Source organism: Megalobrama amblycephala, linkage group LG6 (genome assembly GCF_018812025.1).
Source record: "Megalobrama amblycephala isolate DHTTF-2021 linkage group LG6, ASM1881202v1, whole genome shotgun sequence".
In the NCBI taxonomy this organism is placed as follows: Eukaryota; Metazoa; Chordata; class Actinopteri; order Cypriniformes; family Xenocyprididae; genus Megalobrama; species Megalobrama amblycephala.
In genome coordinates, this window is record NC_063049.1 from 37,971,519 (window position 1) to 37,995,641 (window position 24,123).

At 37.1% G+C, this 24,123-nt stretch overlaps 1 protein-coding gene across 7 annotated transcripts in view; it reads right to left on the reverse strand.

Annotated features, from left to right (window-relative positions):
- The window catches only part of pde1a (phosphodiesterase 1A, calmodulin-dependent), a 133,605-nt gene that overhangs the window by 25,600 nt on the left and 83,882 nt on the right, over positions 1–24,123 (reverse strand). For all 7 annotated transcript variants that reach the window (XM_048194511.1, XM_048194509.1, XM_048194512.1 and 4 more), the window contains one exon: positions 4,902–5,015. In XM_048194511.1, the coding sequence (XP_048050468.1) occupies positions 4,902–5,015 (114 nt within the window). The remainder of the gene's footprint in view (positions 1–4,901; positions 5,016–24,123) is intronic.

The following is a 24,123-nucleotide window of genomic DNA, read 5'->3' on the forward strand; positions in this document are numbered from 1 at the left end:
TGTAGTGGGGGGGGGGGGTTAATCAATATTTCTTGATTTCTAACCCCATTAAATAGATAATTTTCTAGTTTTCAAATATTAATACTTAGTAAATATATATAATAAATAAAACTAAATATAAAAACTTTAGTAATTTTGTGCACACCTCATTTTATCAGATTTATCATTATTAAACAAGTCATGTCACACTTCTATCTTGATATCAGCATTGGCCATTGACAAACCTACAGCCTGGTCGACCTACATGTGTTCTACTGACACAGACAAACAGAGACAGTATCAGAGAACATCAGTGGAAGTCAGAACTACAGAGTGGGAAAACCCATAGGAGGCCGCAGTCTACATTTAAATGTGCGTCGGTGGGTGTTACAATCGTTGCAATGTGCGATAACTGATGTGTAAAGATTAAAAATACTGTGTTATGGGGTTATATTTTTAGCTCAGTCTGTGGGTTGTAATAGGTGGAGTTTCACAAAAACTGTCAGGAATATGTCTCACCTAAGTCAAAAGAAAAAAATAAATTTAATTTTGTTTATGGAAACTAAAGCCCCTTTTTAGGACCAATGAGAGTTTTTTGTATTGTGACAATGACTGTGTTTACATGCATGATCAAACTGATTCATTATAATTTTACCTATTTTTTTTACTGGCAGAGCTTTACTTTTGACATCTTAACTGTCATTAATGGTATTAAAATTTTAAATTAGGATACAACAAGAATATTAGATCATCCTGCATAAGGCAGAATCCATAAAGGACGCCATTAGTTGCATATTTTAGCATTTTACTCTCAAACAACTGAGAATGCATCAAATTGTATTTGAATAAAATTACAGGTTCGATGGTAAAATGAATGAAAGATGGATGTTAAAAGCAGATTTCATATACCATTTAAACGTTTAAGGTGTAAGTATAATTTTCTTATGCTCTCTTATGCTCAGTAAAATCAGTAATATTGTTATATCTTATTACAATTTAAAATAACTGTTTTCTATTTTAATATATTTTAAAATGTAATTTATTCCTGCATCATTACTCCAGTCTTCAGTGTCACATGATCCTTCCGAAATCATTCTAATATGCTGAGTTCCTGCTCAAGAACTAATATCAATGTTGAAAACAGTTGTGCTGCTTAATATTTTTATTCTCTTTACTTTTGACATAAAATCCAGGAGGCGAAAATACAGAATATGATGTGATCTGTACATGTTTTCGTGACATTCACTCAAACTCAAATGGAGCTCCACACCTGTGTGATATTTATGTGCAGACAGAAAGCAAGAAAACATCTCCACAGCCACTTATTCATTTTCTCATAGTGCCGTGACTCATCCTGCCCTTGCTCTATTGGAGAAAAAGCCAGTATTCAACGCCGAAGTACCATAAGCAACTGGCATAAGATTAAATAAATAAGCTTTTCCTGAGAAATGAATGCTGCAGAAAGAATAGAGACTGTTATTGCTCAGTCTTACGCAGACAGCCCGATCGGCGCAGGAAATGCGACATGTTATCATAACAAATATTCTCTGACTTCCAGTAACAAGCTAAAATTGCTCAAAGCTGCTACCATGGCAATACATCCTGTGCCTGTCATTAGGAAAACGTAATTAGCCATAGCCGAGTCTGTCTAAACACAAGTCCATCAAACGAGAGGCTGGCAGGGCTCTAGTGGGACAATGCTAGCTCTCTATATACGTCAGTCTGAAGCACAACAGAGCGACAGAGCTCTAGGTCTCGGTTAATTAGGATCGAGGGCCCATGAGACGCACAGCTCTGCTGACTAACTGTGCCGCTGACTTCCGCGGGGAGCGAGATGCGGAACAAGAATACTCTTAGCACGTCTCACTTCAGACGAATGTGAAACACCTCCTGCTAACTGCTGGAGATAGAGATGAGAATGCTTGAACAACAAAAGGGCGGACTAGATGAATAATCCTTCAGGGGGAGAGCGCTCGTACCATTTATACATGTTGCCCCTTTCCCATGGCCCCATGAAAGTAAAAAAAAAAAAAAAAAAAAAAAAAAAAATGATGATCTGATCATCTAGAAGAAATCTAGTTTAATAGGAAAAAATGTTAAAATAATGTAAAAGCAGAGAATTAAATCATGATATAAACCAGAATATAACACTGATTAAGTCAGAATTGACCCATTAAATCCATATAGGATGCCGTTTGTCACATATTTGAGTATTTCACTCTTAATTGCATTTTAATAAAATATATTAAAAGCAGATTCCATATACATTTCAAAAGTTGAGATGTTTTTGACAGAAGTCTCTTTTTGTGAAATATTCAAATATTACAATTTAAAATTTAAAGTCCCTGTAAAGTCATTTTAAAGTATGTGTTCTGAGTTTGTCACACCTCAGAAAAATGTGTTATTAACCACCCAGCCAAATTGGAAAATTTTGGAAAAAAATCTGCAAGTAAATGAAATAAGTTATCAAAATCTCGAAAAAATAGGCAGCGCTCTTTGCTCTCAAACGCTGGGGGCGTGTCCGCTGTCGGCTCTGAAACCACACCCATTCGCGAGAGCTGCCGTCTCAACTGACTTGAGTCTATAATGAGTCAAACATACTGATGCATATAAAAAGAATAATTTAGAGGGTTGCAAATTTTAGTAGAGTTACTGTGGACTACCTACTAATTATAACATAAGCAAACTCGGCAACTTACACTCATTGGTGGTGGGCACGTACTGCCGAGTGTTGTTGAGTCGACAAATGACGGTGACGCGAGAGGGGAGGATGAAGTCCGTGACGGGAGAGACTCTGTCCGGCCCCATATATATCATCGGTTATCGGTGGGACGGTAGGAAGGCCGAGGCCTGTTCTGTCACATTCACCGAAAACAGCGGATTATCTGTGAATCCCAGCTGTCTGATGAAAGTTTGTAAAACTATCCGGTGTAGAACGATCACTTTAGAATCCTTCATATCATCGTTTTAGGAAATTTAAATAAGGAGACCGAGCATATTGTATATTATAACAACCATGTAATATGCATTTGCGTGATGAAGGCATTACTAGCTAAATGTGCAAAGGGCTGTATAACTGTAATGACACTCGAGCGCCACGCTCGGTGCGTCATCGACAGTTATATAGTGTTAGGGGAGGGGCTATACTCGGGGGTCCAAGTGAGTCATCAGACCCCCGTTTTAGCTCCGCCCAAAAAATCCTGAGCAGAGACTTGGTGAAAAACTGTTTAACGCTCTAACTTCACAATTAAGCATTACACAATTCACAGTCTTTGTAATGTGTTTCAGCAATACATTTGTAACATTTATAAAGTGTTTAGAAAGTGACTTTACAGGGACTTTAAAAGTTTTCTATTTTATTATATTTATTATCATTTTCAGCACAGCATCATTACTCCAGTTTTCAGTGTCTCATGATCCTTCAGAAATCATTCTAATATGCTGATTTGGTGCTGAATAAAGCATTAATTTCTTTTAAAAATCATACAGACCCCAAACTTTTGAACAGTACTGTACCTTTTTTAAACATATGGGGCCCTATTTTAATGATCTAAACGCAAAGTGTAAAGCGCACGGAGCAGGTGCACTCAGGGCGTGTCCAAATCCACTTTTGCTATTTTAACGACGGAAAAACGGTCCGTGCGCCGGGGCGCATTTTTTAAATGGGTTGTCCCTATTCTCTTAATGAGTAATGGGCGTAACGTTCAATAAACCAATCAGAAAGTCATCTCCCATTCCCTTTAAGAGCGAGATGCGCTCGTGCCATGGCGGATTGCTATTTACATGGCGTACACGCGATGAGTCAGTTAATATATATGTGTGTGTATTGGCACGATTGTTCAATTAATTAGCCAATTTCGTTCATCATTATAAGTAGTAATAGGCTGAATTGAAAATAGGTAGCCTAATTCTAATACACGCAATGACTATTCATTATTACATTTTTATATTTATGTACACAATAATATTCTTTTACACTGTAATCCTTTTGTTTTTAATATTTGGCATGTTTGTGTGATGCGCATCCCTGTGTGTAATAAGCAAAGTCAACGCGCACTGTGGACGCGCCCAGAGGCGCAGTTTCTACCAACGCGCTCTAACAAAAAAATATTGCGCCATTGACTTTAGACTTTAGACCAGGTTTGAGTTGGTCTATGGCGCAGTCTATTTTCAGCTCCTTAAAATAGCAATGCGCCGGCAATGCGCCTGAACACACCTCTTTTTTAGACCAGCACGCCCATGGGCGCACTAACTGGCGCAAATGCATTTACTAATTTAAGGACGTGGCGCTGAACGGGAAAACGCGAACGGCGCCGGACGCAAACTAGCAAACACACTTGCGCTGCGCCTTGCGTTGCATTGCGCCGGGTGTATTACAGGGCCCTTAATATTCGCTGGATCATGCAAAATCCATCAAGTTTTTATCTGTTGGCTTTTTGTACTTTTGTCTGAACTAACTTCATCAGATTTTTAGCTAAATATGAAATTTAAAGACATCTTTAATTCTATTTCTTGGGTTTCATTGGCACACAATTGCACATAATTGTATACTTTGTTTATTAAAATGTCTAAAAACACAAAGCATTTAAAAGCTGAACTGTAAAATATTTAGAGTCACAAATCTCTAATGTTATAAATCACCTTGGTAGAAAATAAACTGATATGTGTGTAATGCTGAGTAATTTTATCTTATCTTAATTATATTTATAACCTACACATACATAGCTACAGGCATATAGTGTACTGTGGCCGTAGAGCAATTTGATTTTATTTATAACATGGCCGGCTGTCATATGCACCAGTGGTTAAAACGAATCTCAAATGGCATATGTGGTCTAAAGAACTGAAGAGTGTCACTTATTTCCCACCGCTGAAGTTGGCATCCCTATATCTGGGACTGTGAAAGACAAATGTTTACTTACCTAGTTTCGTCGATGTACACGGCCTCTAGAACCGATGCGGCATAGTCAATGTTTTTCCTCAGATCTACGACATTCACCTCCCCTTTATCCAGCTGCTTCACCAGACATCTCAATCTGCAGGAAAACAACAGTCAGAGATTTAATTCAGGAATATTCTACAACTGATGTTATTCTTTGACATTCCGCTACTGGTTACAGGAATAGTTCACATTTTACATCATTCATTCAACCTCATATCTGTCCAAACCTGTATTACTTTCTTTCTTCTGTGAAACACAAACAGAGATGTTCTGAGTTTGGGTACAAACTCCAAATCATCGTCTATTTTCAATGTAAAGGGGAAAAAAAGAAAAGAAAAAAAAAAAAACAGGTCTGACAGAAACTCAGTTTAGAACAACATGAAGAGTTGTAAATGATGATTGAAATTTTCATTGTTGTGTGAATTAGTCCTTGAAAACCTAAACTCACACACACAAAGAGAATTAAAACCTATCCATGACACTGGAAAACACAATCTGTTTTATGATAGAAACAAAATGGATAAATGAGACAGACACTGCCAATTCCACACCCACAGGAAAACAAAGAGCATTTAACATATAAAATAAAGGATTACAGTTCATCAGCATCTTAATCATCAAATCTCATGTGCCAAAGCGCTGAGCTCGGATAATCACTCATGGCACTCACAATAAGACGTTTTGTTTTTTGAATAAGCAAAGCAAATATCTTGGCAGAGTTAATGTGAGGTAACCCTGTAAATATGTAGGTCAAAAAAACAAAGTTAACATTTGACAGTAATGAATTCCATGTAATCCAATCACATACTGCCTCCCATTCCTTGATTTCTGAACAATATCCCTCTTATTGCTCCTCAAAAATGATAGCTGATTTACACAATACAACAAGATGAAAGCACAAAAAAATACATAAATATATATAAATCATACTAAAAATAACATGAGTCCACCGAATTTTAACGAAATAAAATATTTATACAATCAGATCATACAAGTTTACAAAGACATGACGGTAAGTAAATAATGACAGAATTGTAATTTTTGGGTGAACTTTCCAAAATAAACACCTTATTTAAAAATAACTCAAAAAAAAAAAAAAAAAAAAAAAAATCATTCTGTATGATTTGTAAGCGGTTTTCCTTATGGGGACCAAAAAAATAAACACTATATATATATATTTCACAGAAACCCACTGAAAAGGGACAACACTAAATACAGGTACTCGAGATCCAAAATACCTCAAGATTCATCCATTTCATCCACATTTGAAGGTTTTTGAAAACACGTAGATTTCATCGGTAAGGTAAATGCTAATCCATTCCAGTGAGTCCCAGACAACACTGAAGTACCGCCCACGCACCTGTCAATCACCCACTGCACCAAAACAAGGGTTTATACTTTGCCAGTTATCTGTGGCTTTAAAAGAAATAACTGTCCGATTGAAAAATCTGGAAAAGCACATACATAAACATGCACAAGACTTCTCTATTTTATGACTGATATTCAGTGGCAGAGATTATGCCATTGAGTTAATATGGGTATCAGTAAAAGGATAAGTAACACTTCTGTTAATCGGCCAAGCGGGCACAGTTATGGACCAATAATATCAAAATGGCCAAATGTCTTTTTATTAATGTCTGCTTTCAGTCACCCACCCATTTTTTTTTTTGTTTATAACATAGCAACTACTTGAATAAACACCTCTTCCTTAGCATGCTATTAATAGATAACACATAGTCCTAAACTCAAACTGGTAACACGGACACCTAAACGTCATCTTGTCATGGTGTTTCAGCCTCACCATGACAGGATGGAAGACAAACAAGAGATGGAATACAAACAGAAATTGCAGATGAAACTACTGGTTAAGTGAAAAACAGCACTGAATACAGAGCATGTTGTTTGTGTCGGTTTTGATGGGTATTCTCCTGAAGTCTGGCCTGACATCATCTTCTAGCTATTTCCAATTCCTGTCACGATATGATCTGGAATGATGTCTGACTCTGATTGTAGTCTGAGGTGGATCAGAATAACATCTGATGTAAAAATGAGGCAAATGTTCACAGTAAACCGCACTCAAAGCCAAGCTATTCATTCTTGCATTCATTGCAATTTGTCTGTCAAGTATGTGACTGGAAACAGTTAATTACCTTTGGAAGATTCTCTGTCGTTCCTGTGAAAATGTGGGTTTAATATTTCTAATGCGAATCTTTTAACATGAAGCTTTTGTCAAATTACTGGACTTCATCAGCACAAACTGAGAGCTGAGGTAAGAAATGCTTTATGACAGAGCAAAAGAACCAAGATATAATGACAGACACTTCACCACCTGTGCATTTCAAAGAGATAAAGGTTTTTGCTTCCCAGAGGTATCTTTCATTGCTCAGGAGACAAAATCCTTAAGAGAAACAGACACAAATGAGACTTTTGTTGACATAAGGATAATTAATGTGTATAGTATAACTCAGTTAATTTTCTCTTAAAAGAATCTGATTAGAAATATTGGAGATCTCTCAATTTGGATTGCAGGTGTTGTCTTTAACTGTGTTCAGATTTGTAAAGATGTTTCAACTTCAATTTAAACCAAACTGCAAAAATAATGAGCTCTTCACCTATCTGTCATTGGTTGGCCAAAAAGATAGCACCGCCCCAAAAAATGGCATTGGTTGAGTGTCTTAAACAAACAGAGCAATGTTTTGATAATGCCACAACTAAAAAAGCTTATATTTACCTGGGAAATTAACCAACAAATGGATATAGAGTAGTGCAGGGATGACGTATTTTTGCAGGCCAACCCAGAAGTTAGCATCACCCTGATTTCCTCGACAAAAACCCGAAAGGATTTTTCAATTGGCTTTTGGATCATTGCAGAAAATAAGGTCTGTGACTAACAAAAGATTATGATTCTTACACATTTCGTTCATCGTGATAATCTTCACAAATGAACACAACTTTTATGAATTTTGAGCGTAAATACAATCGGCAGAAGTCAAAGGCTAAACGTAGGCTATAAACGAACTACACCAAGGTCGAATGACTTCAACATCACCATCACTAAGTGTCTTTGTTTAAAAATATTTTCCCTTAAAGTTCGAGTTGTAATAGTTTGCAAGAGCGCAATTATAAACACAATGAGGCTGTGAAAGCGGACTATTGAGTAGATGAGTTTTCCTGTTTGATGTGATAACATTTAATGTACTTGACAAACTCTGTAGTCCCATTTAGCCACTTGTTAGCAATTGCCTTTTACAAGACAAGAAAAAGCTTTAAAAATCACAAGCGGGTATTACTGATGTTTTTTATATCCTAGAATAGACATTAAAATAACTTGAGCTTGTGTTTACCACAGACTTAATTTCAAGCATTTAACCACAAACCCATTGACTTCAGGACGATGGAAACGGAAGTACTAAAATGCAAAATCCTTTCAGAGTTTTGGCCTTTAAAAATACAAACCCAAATCCAAAAAAGTTGGGACACTGTACAAATTGTAAATAAAAAAGGAATGCAATAATTTACAAATCTCATAAACTTATATTTTATTCACAATAGAATATAGATAACATATCAAATGTTGAAATTGAGACATTTTGAAATGTCATGCCAAATATTGGCTCATTTTGGATTTCATGAGAGCTACACATTCCAAAAAAGTTGGGACAGGTAGCAATAAGAGGCCGGAAAAGTTAAATGTACATATAAGGAACAGCTGGAGGACCAATTTGCAACTTATTAGGTCAATTGGCAACATGATTGGGTATAAAAAGAGCCTCTCAGAGTGGCAGTGTCTCTCAGAAGTCAAGATGGGCAGAGAATCACCAATTCCCCCAATGCTGCGGCGAAAAATAGTGGAGCAATATCAGAAAGGAGTTTCTCAGAGAAAAATTGCAAAGAGTTTGAAGTTATCATCATCTACAGTGCATAATATCATCCAAAGATTCAGAGAATCTGGAACAATCTCTGTGAGTAAGGGTCAAGGCCAGAAAACCATACTGGATACCCCTAGACGACACTGCATCACATACAGGAATGCTACTGTAATGGAAATCACAACATGGGCTCAGGAATACTTCCAGAAAACATTGTCGGTGAACACAATCCACCGTGCCATTCGCCGTTGCCGACTAAAACTCTATAGGTCAAAACATAAACCATATCTAAACATGATCCAGAAGCGCAGGTGTTTTCTCTTGGCCAAGGCTCGTTTAAAATGGACTGTGGCAAAGTGGAAAACTGTTCTGTGGTCAGACAAATCAAAATTTGAAGTTCTTTTTGGAAAACTGGGATGCCATGTCATCTGGACTAAAGAGGACAAGGACAACCCAAGTTGTTATCAGCGCTCAGTTCAGAAGCCTGCATCTCTGATGGTATGGGGTTGCATGAGTGCGTGTGGCATGGGCAGCTTACACATCTGGAAAGGCACCATCAATGCTGAAAGGTATATCCAAGTTCTAGAACAACATATGTTCCCATCCAGACATCGTCTCTTTCAGGGAAGACTTTGCATTTTCCAACATGACAATGACAGACCACATACTGCATCAATTACAGCATCATGGCTGCGTAGAAGAAGGATCCGGGTACTGAAATGGCCAGCCTGCAGTCCAGATCTTTCACCCATAGAAAACATTTGCCGCATCATAAAGAGGAAGATGAAACTGTATTAGACAAGAATGGGACAACATTCCTATTCCTAAACTTGAGCAACTTGTCTCCTCAGTCCCCAGACGTTTGCAGACTGTTATAAAAAGAAGAGGGGATGCCACACAGTGGTAAACATGGCCTTGTCCCAACTTTTTTGAGATGTGTTGATGCCATGAAATTCAAAATCAACTTATTTTTTCCTTAAAATGATACATTTTCTCAGTTTAAACATTTGATATGTCATCTATGTTGTATTCTGAATAAAATATTGAAATTTGAAACTTCCACATCATTGCATTCTGTTTTTATTCACAATTTGTACAGTGTCCCAACTTTTTTGGAATCGGGTTTGTATGTCATCCCTGCACCACTCTATTATGCTGGGATAGGAGAAAGTATTCTAACATGTAAAGCTTACATCTACATTAAAAAAGATAGATAAACACATTTAACATTTTGTATTGTGATTACAGATGTTTCTAGCAGGTTTATCGAGTATAAGTGAAGACAAAATCTGGTTCTGGTTAAGTAGCTGAGGGCAAACAGCTCTGGAGTGACATGTCAACCTATCAGGGCCTATTTTTACCTGGAGTGCATGAAAGCGTGAGTGAGATGGACTCCATCTGACTTGTGGAGAGTGGCAGAGGAAAAGGGCAGGAGAGTGATAAGGACTTTGGAAACATTGTGGGTGATACTCAGTCCTTCCCTCCCTGATGGTAAACCGAGTTTCCAACCACCCAGCAGTGACCCTCAAGTTTGAGCACCTGGGTAATGAAGTCTGATGGAGAGGAGGAGGGTGTGTAACCATGCATAAATCACAAACCCACCCACCCACCCAAAATGTCACAGTGTGTATAATTATCACATAAGCTCTGCAGGCTCCAGAGGGGAGGACTTTCCAAACCATGATAACCACACAGCAATGCAGCAGGAGGGGATTCACAGTTTATCACAATCTAGCTCTATATTTTCTCCAGGTTTCATCCCATCTAAACACTGTTTTTCCCCCCATTCTTTATTTAAAACAGCTTTAAATGAAGATAACAACCATAGACAAATGTTTGAACACACCTCAATTGAATGTTTATCATGATTTTAAAGTGATTCTAAATATTTTTTTTTGCATAATAATAAAATAATGAATACAATAATTTTGCTTTAAATGATGGATGGATGGATGGATGGATGAATGGATGGATAGAACAACAGAAAGATAGAATGATAGAATGAAAGGACGTGCAGAATAATAATAATAATAATGTGCAGATGGATGGATGGATGGAATGGTAGATAGATAAAACAATAGTTAAAACGATAGATAGATAGATAGATAGATAGATAGATAGATAGATAGATAGATAGATAGATAGATGGATGAACGGTAGATAGATAAAACGATAGAGATAGAATGATAGAACAATAGAATGATAGAACGATAGAACGATAGATAGATAGATAGATAGATAGATAGATAGATAGATAGATAGATAGATAGATAGATAGATAGATAGATAGATAGATAGATAGATAGATAGATAGATCGAACGTGCAGAATAACAATAATGTGCGGATGGATGGATGGATGGATGAAACGAACGATAATTAGATTTTTTGGTAAAAACTGAAGTGGAAAAATGATTTGAATTTCTGAATGTCTTGGTAATTGAGAGATTCTGTTTAAATGAGAGCAGCTCTGATGCTGAGATGATCATGTGATCCAGCATTATTTGAGTTCCAAAAAGCATCTTGAGCTTCAGTGGAAGAAAGAAACAACAACAACAACAATAAATTTGTGGTGTCAAGCGTTTGAACCCCTCTGTCTATGACATTTAATATGACACAAATGTAACGGGATGCAGAGCCTTGAGTGCATCACCCTCCCTCTGCTCCCCCCACAACAGCTGTTGTGCTTATCAGCATTCACATGAAGCCTGTAAGAGTGTGTTTAACATTGAGGACAGCAAGAGTGCAGAACCTCCAACATGCGCTCCTCGCTTAGATGACACATGACCTGAGCCAGTTTACTCTAATTTCTCCTCTGAATATTGCACACATTAAATTTGCCAGCAACTTTTATTCAAAGTAATGTGCAGTGCATTCAAAGTATACATTTTAGAATGCTAGTGCACTACTTACTGAAAACTGTGTAAAATATACTTTATATTGCCTACTTTTAGTATGTGAAAAAACTTTTCCAGAATGTGAGCCAAGAGTTAATCATTTATAACACTGGAAGGTCAAATTAAATTAATTGCATTATGGGATACAGCACTCAGTGCAGTGAGCTTTGTTACATATTTCATCAAAAGCAGTAGGTCATTGAAGCGTTGTGTGCAGATATTTAGCACATTTTGCACAATATGAATTCTATATACTACAAAAAGAGAGAGAGAGAGAAGTATACTAGGCTACAATGTGAAGTGCGCAAAACCACCTTAAACATGATAAAAACACAGTCATCTGGTCATTATCGGAAAATAAACACTGACAGGGTGATCAGGACACAAAGCAGAGGGGTCTTGCATCATTCTGAAGGTGTTTATTTTGCAAATAATCAATAATCATTGTTAAAATGCTCATTTTCAGCATTTTAACAATGTAGTCACTCATAAATTTACTTTTGGTATTTAAAAAAAAAAGTTTAACATGACTAATAGTGTAATTATGTGTTTGTTTGTTTGTTTGTCTGAATAGCCTTTCTAGGGAGATAAGATGCAAATTAGCTTGTGCTACAATCCATGTACAATCTATGCATTTTTATGCATCTTTCAGCTAAGAATACAAATAAACTTCTAATAAAATAAAATAACTTTTTTACATGAAATTTATTATGGAGTGCCATATGAAGAAGTGTTGCTTTTGCTGACTAAAACTATTTAAAATGTTGGTTAAAATAAAGCTGAAATAAAATAAAGCTGAAATAAAATAAAATAAAATAAAGCTAAAATATAAAATAAAATAAAAGTAAAATTAATGAAAAATAAATGTTAGATAAAATGTCCTGTTAGTACTAAAATGACTAAAACAAAACCTGAAATAAAAATAAATGAAAGCAATATTAAAAATATTATTATTATATTAAAAAACAAAAACTAATAAAATGACAAAAGCACATAAAATATACATTAAAATGACTAGAAAACAATAAAAATATAAAACTAAATCAAAATATTAACAAATACTATAATAGTATCTACATAATACTACCAATAAAATAGCTGTTCTATAAAAGAAGTTGCTGACAATTTAGTGACAATCCTAAACCATTTTTATAGTAAACGGATACTGAAAGTGATGTTTACAAAGGCACCATGGCTATTATATGACTGGCTTACGAGGCGCAATGGCACAAACACTCTGGTTTGGTGGTCATTAAACAGAAATATTTGACAGAACAAAGCTATTGACCCATTAGAATCAAGCATTTCAAAGAGCTGTGTGAATATGACTGTAAGCTTAGCTGAAAAACACACGAGATGAAGTATGACGGGTTGACAGACACCATCCTGTCGAGTGGTTTCAGAGCACAGGCACTTAGACTGACTGTATTTTTGGAGACTTTGCCATGGCCCCTGACACAGTGTACCAGTGTAGGGTCTTCAGACCACTGCGAGTGTATGGAAATCAAAACAAGCATCTAAAAGAAGCCTGTCTGGAAATGGATAAAATAAACACGCACCACTTTACCTCTATAGCAGGCCTCCCAGAAGCAAAAACACGCTAAAGCAAGCTGGGTCATCTGCTTTTAGCTGCATCTGGACTCTTCAGCCCATCGAGTAACATGCTGCTCCGTCAACCCAGTCCGAATGTTCCTCAGGGACCCTGTTGAATCCATCTCCACCCCTTTTCTGAGTTTTCCAAATCTAGAACCACCAAGGCTTTTCATAGCTCACAGTGTATCCACCCGGGTCAGATTAGAAATTGCAAAACAAAACAAACCCTGAAAGTTTGCTACGAGTTTTTTAAGAAGTGTTCCTGAAAGGGACTACAAGGCTGGCTTGTTCTCCTAGGGTGCATGAGAATGCCCTGCAGAAAGAGCGAGGGGGATGTTTCTCGTCGTCACTACCAGCGGCCCAGTGAGACGCTGGCAATGGCAGCCGGCAGGCCATCGTGCCCCAGTCACACAAATACAGAGGAAGGTCAACCTCAAACATTTTCCCATGAGCTTGCTGTGCCATTACACGCAAACGTCCAAAACTCAGAGCCGCTGCCGTCACTGACGGTCCCTCGAGGGACCCGGCGAGGGCTCGTGATGGAAAGAAAGAAAGGACGCACTGCCAGCCTCTCAGACAGCTCTGCATTCCTCACCCTACCAAGATGGCACCCATAGGACTGCTCACTGACCTGAGAATAATTAGAGAGGTGGGGAAGAGCGTGTGATGAGTCCAGAGAGGCAAATCAGCTCCTTTTAAGTACAAAAAAAAAATCGCATGTGTAACGTGCATCGGACATAAGCAGTTTCCCGCCCCATTTATTCAGACAAATAAATGGACATGTTCCCTGATTTCACAGATATCCTGCCGCTAACTTTTTGGTTCCAAAAAAGTCCCTCGGCAACAGGGAAAATATTGTCACAAATTGTCCTCCCTTGACGCCAACACTGCTTACCAAATGTATTTATAGACAGATTGTGAACACAGGCAAAGACTTGGAGAAAGGTGAACTGTCATCATGCATCTGTATATATTTTTTTAATTAACCTAGAGATACTGGTCAATTAAATACTGACCTAGTCATGCACTTGAATAAGGGCTCACTTATAGCATACAAATGAAAGGTGAACATGAATAATAATACTACTAATAATAATTAAAATTATTTATATCTTTAGTTAACCAAAACTCAAATTCTCTTTACAAAAAAAATACAACATCCATACATCATGTCATTATGCATCATTACAAAATTACATTATAAAAAATACATTATATATTATTATTTTTTTTATTTTTGGTTTACCAAACCTCAAGTTCTCTTTACAAGAAAAATACATCCATACATCAGTCACTCACATACTGTACCTATATTGTACAATACTTATTATTATTATTATATAAAACACTTATATTATACAGTATATAACACTTTTTGTAGACAGTTTCTACAAGAGAGGGCCAGCGAAGAGACATAGTGCCCATCGGCCTCACAGGACCATAATCCCTTCAAGATTTTGCATGCATGGATTTGACTAGAGGACCTCAGCCCCTCTGGTGACGTGCTAAACCCAGGTTGACACAAGCAGTCTGCAGTGATCTGCGGTGCCAGAGAACAATTCCTAGAGCCAAGTGGAGCTCTGATTAAACAAACATCCCATTCTTCACAAGCCTCAGTTTCTCCAGTGCTTCAAGTACTGAGGCCACATCTTAATGCCTGCAGGACAGGTTGGTTTACACTGGGTTGTAAACTTTTGAAGCCATTTGAAGCAGTTAAGCTGAAGCTCTAAATGCAAGTAACGTCAGTATAGGTGTGTTTTGGCAGCACGGAGGGCAGTGATTTACTGGCTAAGACTCTATCTCTGTTAAACATCTCCCTATGCTTATCCTCCACAAGCAATGTAAATCCCACCCCTTAGGGGATGTGGATGACTTTACCTGATGTTCAAGAAATGTAACAAAAAAATGTAGTGCCATTAAAGGAGTCATGACATGGATTTTTTTTTCCATTAGGTTCGCTTATAATATTAATTAAAGCTGCAAGCAGGAATGAAAGGGCCCTCGAAACTGGGCTCACCAGGTCTTGCCAACAGGTGGCACTTTGACTGTAACTGAATATTGCCTTGTAGTGTCTTTAGGCCAGGACCATTATCAAACATGTGAAGTTTGGAGCAGATCAGACATTGAATGCCTGAGTAAAAACAACTTCCTGTTTCTTGGCATTAATCGCATACTTTAGCACTTAGTCAAGTATTGCATGATTTAATGTGCTTCTAGCATATTTGGTACTTTGCGGCATATTTAAATGTGTTTCAGGGAGTGAATTACAGTGTAAAGCATGATCTACAAGATCTTTGCAATGTAACATCGCTAAAGCCTTAAGATTAGACTGACCAAATATGATGTTGTTCTGGTTAAATCTCTATGAGGAGTTAATCACAGTGTAAAACATGCCATTTCCTGTTGCCAGGAGGTGGCGCTATGACTGTAACTGAATATTGTCATGAAGATGTCTTCAGGCCAGGACTCTAATAAAACATATGAAGTTTGGGACAGATCCAACATTGTATACCCGAGTAACAACAAGTTCCTTTTTCATGGCGAAACATCGAACTTTGTCAGGCCGTCACGGACACGCCCTTCAGCGAAACCTCTAGAATCAAGATCTTCGCAATTTAACGTAAGGCCTTTAGATTAGACTGACCAAATATGATGTTGATCTGATCAAAGTTTGTTAAAGTACAACATGTGGAAATGGCAAAAATTCCAAAATATCTCACTTCCTGTTGGGTTTACAGATTTTGCACCAGGACTTTTTTGTAGGTATTGGGCTGTTACATCTGTCTACCGAATTTCATAACAGTACGTGAAACATAGCATGAAGTCCACACAGCAGGAGACTCCTAGGCGGATCCGCATTCAAGTTGCCAAACCCGCGTGACTGTCACATTCGTTTTGGCACCGCCCAGAGGATCAGCTCTGCCTCCGGGCGGCGCCGTAAATTCTACTGTCAATCAGCGGATCCTGAGCGGACCCATGTTGGATCCGTGGACGCGCACACACCTTTACAGTAACGTTGTATCAATTTGCGTGTCCCAAACGGACCTGCCGCGGATCTGTCACTGCACGCAAGTAGACACCGATACGGGTCCGTTCGCGGATACGGTCCGGAAGCCGCGATACCTCCGCGGCCGATCCACCGTGGAATTCTTTTGCTGTGTGGGAGGGTGCTTAATTGAAATTTTGTAGGTGGCGCTATCGAGCCATTTTGCCACACCTAATTCTGAAACCCATATCAGATGTAAATTTTCGCCACTTATGACGCGTGTGCAAAGTTTCATGAGTTTGAGCATGTTTAGGCCCTAAGAAGAATAACTAGCCGAGCAATTACAATAGGGTCCTCACACCATCGGTGCCTGGGCCCTAATAAAGTTTTTTCCACCAAAAAAAAAAACTAAAAAACAATATATTTGTGGAAAAACAATTATTTTCATCCGTCATTCTGATCTGTTTTTAAGGGGCGGCTCTTTAAAGGCTCGTCAGTAAATGGCCACATAGGAAACAGTATCAACTCCCTCTCGCTATTGCATGCAAATACGTTTTGTGATGCAGCTGCTGTCAAATCCAATACAGTTGGGCTGCTTCATCTGTCAACAAAGGTTTCTTTGCAAACTCTCCATTACACTATGCCTCGCTGACAAAACAAAATGCTCTGAACAAACATTTAATCCTTTGAAATGCCATTAAAATAAGCCATCCACATTCCGTTTTGGCACCGCCCAGAGGATCAGAGGATTCTGATGCTGGGATCCTTCTTAAGTCTGTACAGAGATGCAAACGAGCTGTTTAAACTAGACCCGTCAAAGCGAATGTTCTTTCACTCTTCCATTTGGCTTGTCGACAAACTCAAGTGCATGGAATATGTCAGAAGCTGTGTACTGTTTCCAGTGTAGACAGTATCAGTGATTATAATGGATTCTATTTGCTTTTGATGTGACACTCATATCAAGTGTAGGCAAAAATCAGCCGTTAAGTGACTGAATGCCATTGGGCGGGGTCTATGGTGTGATGATGTATAACTATTTGTCGATGTCTTGCTCTGTAGGAAGGCATATGCAAATGCATTTCCCCGTGTGACATCACAGGTCACCCAATATCAAAACGAGCTGTTTTTCAAGCTTGATTAAACAAATGCTTTGTTTATAATGGAGGACATTTTAAGCTATGAAACTTTCAGGATGTTTTAATTGTTTTTAATTGATGTTTTTAAGATTGAAAAATCATGACCCCTTTAATCATTACAAAAATAACAAAACAAAAAAAGATGCTACAGCAGGACACGTTCAGGATAAGACACTGTCTGCCACAATAATGTAATATTATAATCCTTGAATTATCTTAATTTACAGCAAACACTGATATGTGATTAATTGGAATGAATCTGATTCAAATAAAGAGCCCTACTTAAAAATGAATTCATAAAAGAGACCAAAGTCTCTCACGGGCCTCACATGGGCCCTGAGTAAATTATAGACACTTGCAGCAAAACTTCTTTTCCTCAAAAGGGAATTTAAAGTGGCAATCACAAGATAATCAGGCAGAGAATCACACTGGAGTCCCTGACTTCCCTATTAGGACTTTGTCAGTTAAGTTCATTTTGTGATTATCAGTCAGATCAGTCTGCTCTTCTATCGAACGCTGGAGCCATTGGCAACAAAGACTCTTCATCAACTAAGGTTACAATCACAAAATGTTTGGGATTTACAACCGTCTTTACTAACAGATGTGACTCTTGAATTGTCCTGCTTATACAATATACCTGATGCCAAGGTCTTTTCTATTCTTACAATTACAGCGTATAACGTATGTAATCTGGTTACTACTGTCAAGGACGGCGATTTCCATTAACACAACAGAAAGTCTTATCACAACTGATGCAATGTTCTTCAATAAATGGTACATATTGAGGTGCGATTTAATCTTCAAACATTAATTAACTGAATGCTTTTGAATGCTTTTAGAAGTCATTTGACTCACATAAATGAGAGCAGCTCCAGCGGAACTACAGTGAGCTGTAAAAAGTGTGCATTCAGTTCAGATTTAGTATGAGATGGGCTTTAAGATGAGATTTCCAATTGATAACACTGATGCTAATATCTAGAAAAAAAGAGGTTTCTGATATAATACTGATCTACAGTTGCACCAAATAGCATTTGGACACTTATGTCAGAGATAAATATGCCTGAAAGGCATTGCATGCAAAAAAAATAAAAAATAAATAATAATAATAATCAAAATCAAACCAAGTGGCATTTTAAAGAAAAATAACCAAAATAACCAAGGTCAACCAAAATTCACCTTGATAATTTTAGTGGATTAAAAATAACTGGTTAAAAGTCATCCAAAAAATGGGTGATATTTAGATTTATGTTTATTTTCTAATGCAATGACTTTTTTAAATGTGACCTAAGTGCCCAAATACTTTATGGACAATTTATTTTACACAATATATACCCAAAATTCACTCAATAATATTTGAAAACAGAAAAGGGATGGTGATAGATTTGGGAATTAATAAAAGGGGGAACACACTTCTCTGATAATTGGTTAAGCAGGAATGGTTTGTCAGTCTAATAATCGTCCTGGTCTAATATCTGGTTTATCAATACTTTCTTCTGTGTTCATAATGTTCAGTGAATTTAACACTCATCTATTCAACATAGGAACAAGGTCACGGAGGTAGACACCCCTATAGTCACTTGAACAATAACAACACCTAAATTCACCCGTCTTGTTTCATTTCTGTGTAAACAAGCTTCCATTACATCCGCCACCAGCAGAGCTCTTCCGACTGGCTTCCAAAAGCACCATAACATCAAGTCAAATGATCCAGAAGAAATGCAAGTGAGCTTTAGAGAAAACCGAGCAAATATATAGTATTTGCTCCTTTCAACAGCTCCTTCTGAAAGCATTTTTATTCAATTCAATCGACTACACATAAAGAATTGAGGGATATCATAGGCAGTGAAGGACACATCTATAGTACTGTTGAAAAAAACAAAACAAAAAAAACAGTTGAAGGCATCTTAGTAGAAAGGGAAAAACCTCAGCAACAAGTTATTATTCAGAGTTGAAGGATGTGGGTGGTGCAACACCAGCCCCTGAATTGTTCATTTACCACAAGCACACCCAAACTAACAAGATGTGCATATCTCTATTAAAGACTTCTGCATATGGTAATGCAAATCCTACTGATGAAATGATTTATCTGAATGTTAAATTAATATATACAGAACACACAGTACCACAGTCCTTTATAGCAAGTCATCTTGACAAGCTAACAAAAATATGTTCTTATAATAATGTTCTTCTTAAAGGATTAGTTCACTTCAGAATTAAAATTTCCTGATAATTTAATCACCCTCATGCCATCCAAGATGTTTATGTCTTTCTTTCTTCAGTCGAATTAAGAAATGATTGTTTTTGAGGAAAACATTCCAGGATTTTTCTCCACATAGTGGACTTCAATGGCAATCAATGGGTTGAAGGTCCAAAATTCAGTTTCAATGCAGCTTCAAAGGACTCTACACAATCCCAGCCGAGGAATAAGGGTCTTATCTAGATAAACGATTGGCCATTTTCTAAAAAAAGAAAAAAATTATATACTTTTAACCACAAATGCTCAGCTTGCACTGGCGGAAGTACCGCAGTAGGGCGAAAAACTCCATCTCATTTTCTCCTCCAATTTCAAAATCGTCCGACATTGTTCTTTTACCATTTCTTTTTGTAAAGGCCGTTTGACTTGCCGTTTGACTTTGTCTTTGCACATTCCCTTTGTAAACACTTGCTCGGTACTTCTGCCTACATCACGCGTGACCTTTCCAACGTGATTACAGTATGTAATGCATGGCGGATCGCAGAGCAGTGCAAGACGAGCATTTGTGGTTAAAAAGTATATATATTTTTTTTTATTTCTTTAGAAAATGGCCTATCGTTTCTCTAGATAAGACCCTTATTCCTCGGCTGGGATCGTGTAGAGCTCTTTGAAGCTGCATTGAAACTGCAATTTGGACCTTCAACCCATTGAACTCCAGTGAAGTCCACTATATGGAGAAGAATCCTGCAAAGTTTTCCTCAAAAACCTTAATTTCTTTTCAACTGAAGAAAGAAAGATAAATATCTTGGGTGAGTAAATTATCAGGTAATTTTAATTCTGAAGAGAATTAAACCTTCAAGTTATGAAAACATTATTTCTGAATGTTCAAAAATAATGCATTTGTGCTAATCTTTTGAGAACATTATTAAGGACCAGATAACTTTGAACAAACGTTCTATTAACTTTACTGGAATACTGTTTGTTCATATCCTTGCCAGAACATTAGCCAAAGTTGAGAATGTTCCCTGTTAGCTGGGTGGACACATTATTGGAAGATATATTCCTGTCATGCTAGTACAGCTCGAGTCTATTTCAAAATCTCCAAAACAGATTACGTTTCAATAACATACTTCAAATTAGCAATAGAATCTGACACCACTTTGCTTCGTTATCAAATCGTGCAACTGTATTTCTCTATTGGCACTAACAGGCTATTGGCTCTTCTAACTGACAGACGAGAGTGTTGCATTTTCTCCCATTCATTACTCTACAAGTGTCCATACTTATACTGTCCCTGAAAATACACACTACAAACAACCTTTCAGGATAAAACATTAAAAAAAAACAGAGGCTTATTTCCATCGATTTATTCTTATGTAATATCATGTCATCAAATTATAAACTGATGGATTAATCTGGTAAATGAATGAGACAGTCACTGTGCCTTTGATTTATTTGACCAATTAATGCACAAACTCCTCACTATTTACACATGAAAGCTAAACTAATCAGACAGCGTATTAATATGATGAGCAGGGTGAAATAGCAGTAACACAATCATTCTAAATGTATTGTCGTGTCATACTCCTTTAAACACAAGATCGGTGATTGATCAAATACCACCCAATAGTAACTATTTACTGAGGGTTTGTGTCATCTATCAAATTGCTTTAGTATGCACTGTTCTCTACTCTAAAAAAAAAAAAAAAAAAAAAGCCTAATTTTCTATTAGAAACAAGCCAGAAATGTCAGGGGATGTGTTTGTGAGGTCAGTGGTTTGAAAGCTGAATCTCCCAGTAGAGTGAAATGTAATATGTGCCTAAGAGTAAATAAGGCAAGGTTATGACTGTATTCATATTTTTCATTAACTTCCTAAATGTTGCTGGCTTTGATGAGGAACTATGGGCCAGAGTTTTTTCTTGAGATATGTGCTGACTTATTCCATAGCGACAGACATCAGATACCGTACCGTATGTTCTCAAAACACAGATTATAGAGGACTGATTCTGGTATGCAACCCTTATTAGTGACGAGTCTTGTGATACAGATTGGATCCAAGTCTCATAGGACAAATTACATTCTTACACATATGAAAAGCTCAAAGGATCTCAACATATATAATTACTCCTTGCAAAGACAGTGTTGATTTAAAAAAAAAAAAAAAAAAAAGCTACCGAGGCCTATTAGGCTGATTGACAGGCATTGGTTTCAGGCAACAAGTGTACATAATTTATGAGAGTAAAAATCTACTCCTCAGCTCATACATTCTGCACAGTTTGGCTTCAAGGTAAACTGAATGTTTGTATTCATCAACTGCATTCCACAGAGTTGCTATTTTTCATATTTATATTAATACACTACCATTCAAAAGTTTGGGGTTTGTAAGATTTTTAATGCTTTTGACAGTCTCTTGAAAGTCTCTTATGGTCACCAAGGTTGCATTTAGTTGATAAAAAAATACAGTAATATTGGGAAATATTAGCTTTTTATTTATTAAAAACATTAACTTTTTTCTATTTTTGTATTTTTTAAAATGTAATTTATTCCTGTGATGTTTTCAGCATCATTACTCCAGTCTTCAGGGTCACATGATCCTTCAGAAATCATTGTAATATTTTGATTTGCTTCTTATCATCAATATTAACCATGATACATTTTTTCAGGATTCTTTGATGAATAGAAAGTTCAAAAGAACATCATTCATTTGAGATCTTTTTTTATTATAAATGCCTTTGCTGTCACTTTTGACTAGTTTAACGCATCCTCTCTAAATAAAAGCATTAATTTCTTTCAAAACAACAAAACAAAATCTTACTGACCCCAAAATGTTTATTTTGCAAATATATAAGTAGACCTGTAATACATTTCAGAAAATATTTCCTCAGCATATTTTTATATGAAGGTTATATAACGTGTGCCCCCTCTCAAGCAGACGAACAGCTGTTTTGTGTTACAAACAAATTTTATGCAGGTTACATAACCAAAATCACTCATGATCTTCTGTATTCAAAGCCATACCATACAGGCTATACAGTCCTACACTCCAACTATACAGGCAGGGTAAAATATTTGCTCTTATAGGTGATTTTTTCACTAGCTAACTGAGGCTGAGGCAATATCAAATGTGAGTTAATTCAATTGACATCCTCTGTGCTTTGTTATGAACTTCTATTACCTTGCAAGAGTAAGATGTCAGCTCTGAAAAATGTGCAGTGCTCCATTGTTTTCCCTTGACATTACGATAGTATCTGCAAAAATGCAACCTGATAGGTTCTGTTTAATACTTTACTAATTTAGCTTTCAGTCTCTAAGACAGATCCCTTCATTCTTCCCAAGACACTCTTCTTGCATATTCGCAAAGATAAGACTGAATAAGCGCCATAAAAAGATAATGAAGGTCTCGTGAAGGAGATACAACAATTTATTGTCTATTCATAATACAAAGCTACCATAATAAGCATAACCCAGTCAGGACCAATACGCAAATTCAGCAGAGAAAGGAAACAAAAGAGATGATGGTTGGTTGAATCACGCTGATTCATTTTGTCTGTTTGGTCCTCGTAGTAAACGTCAGTTCATCAAAGCGGTCCATGTGATGGACTACAGATGTCATGTCAAACTGCCCAATGGGATGTTACTCATTGCAAACAAATGGTAGAGAAAGCCTAATTTAAAGAGCCTTGCCTGCAAGTTTCAAATCTGTTATTGCCATGCAGGCCTCACAGCTGATATTGAAGTTAGCAGGAGAGGATCCTCAAGGGGAACATCAGGGGTACAAAACATACCATGAAACCCCCAAGAGAGAACAAGAGTCACACACAAAAATATATCCCAGGATAAGTGAAAAGCCAAGAACTCAGAAAGTCCCTCATACAACCACTGCAAACTCAGTACAGCTCTGTTACAAAACCTGGTGAGCTGCTACATAGTAGCATACATATGTTGTTATCATTAACAAAAACTATTAAAGGTGCCATCGAACGTTTTTTTACAAGATGTAATATAAGTCTAAGGTGTTCCCTGAATGTGTCTGTGAAGTTGCAGCTCAAAATACCCCATAGATTTTTTTAAATTAATTTTTTTAACTGCCTATTTTGGGGCATAATTAGAAATGCGCAGATTCAGGCTGCGGCCCCTTTAAATCGCGCACTCTCCGCCCCTCCCAAGCTCTCGCCTCTATCATTGCATAAACAAAGTTCACACAGCTAATATAACCCTCAAAATGGATCTTTACAAAGTGTTCGTCATGCAGCATGTCTAATCGCGTAAGTACAGTGTTTATTTGGATGTTTACATTGATTGTGAATGAGTTTGAGGCTGTGCTCCGTGGCTAACGGCTAATGCTACACTGTTGGAGAGATTTATAAAGAATGAAGTTGTGTTTATGAATTATACAGACTGCAAGTGTTTAATAATGAAAATAGTGACGACTCTTGTCTCTGTGAATACAGTAAGAAATGATGGTAACTTTAACCACATTTAACAGTACATTAGCAACGTGCTAACGAAACATTTAGAAAGACAATTCA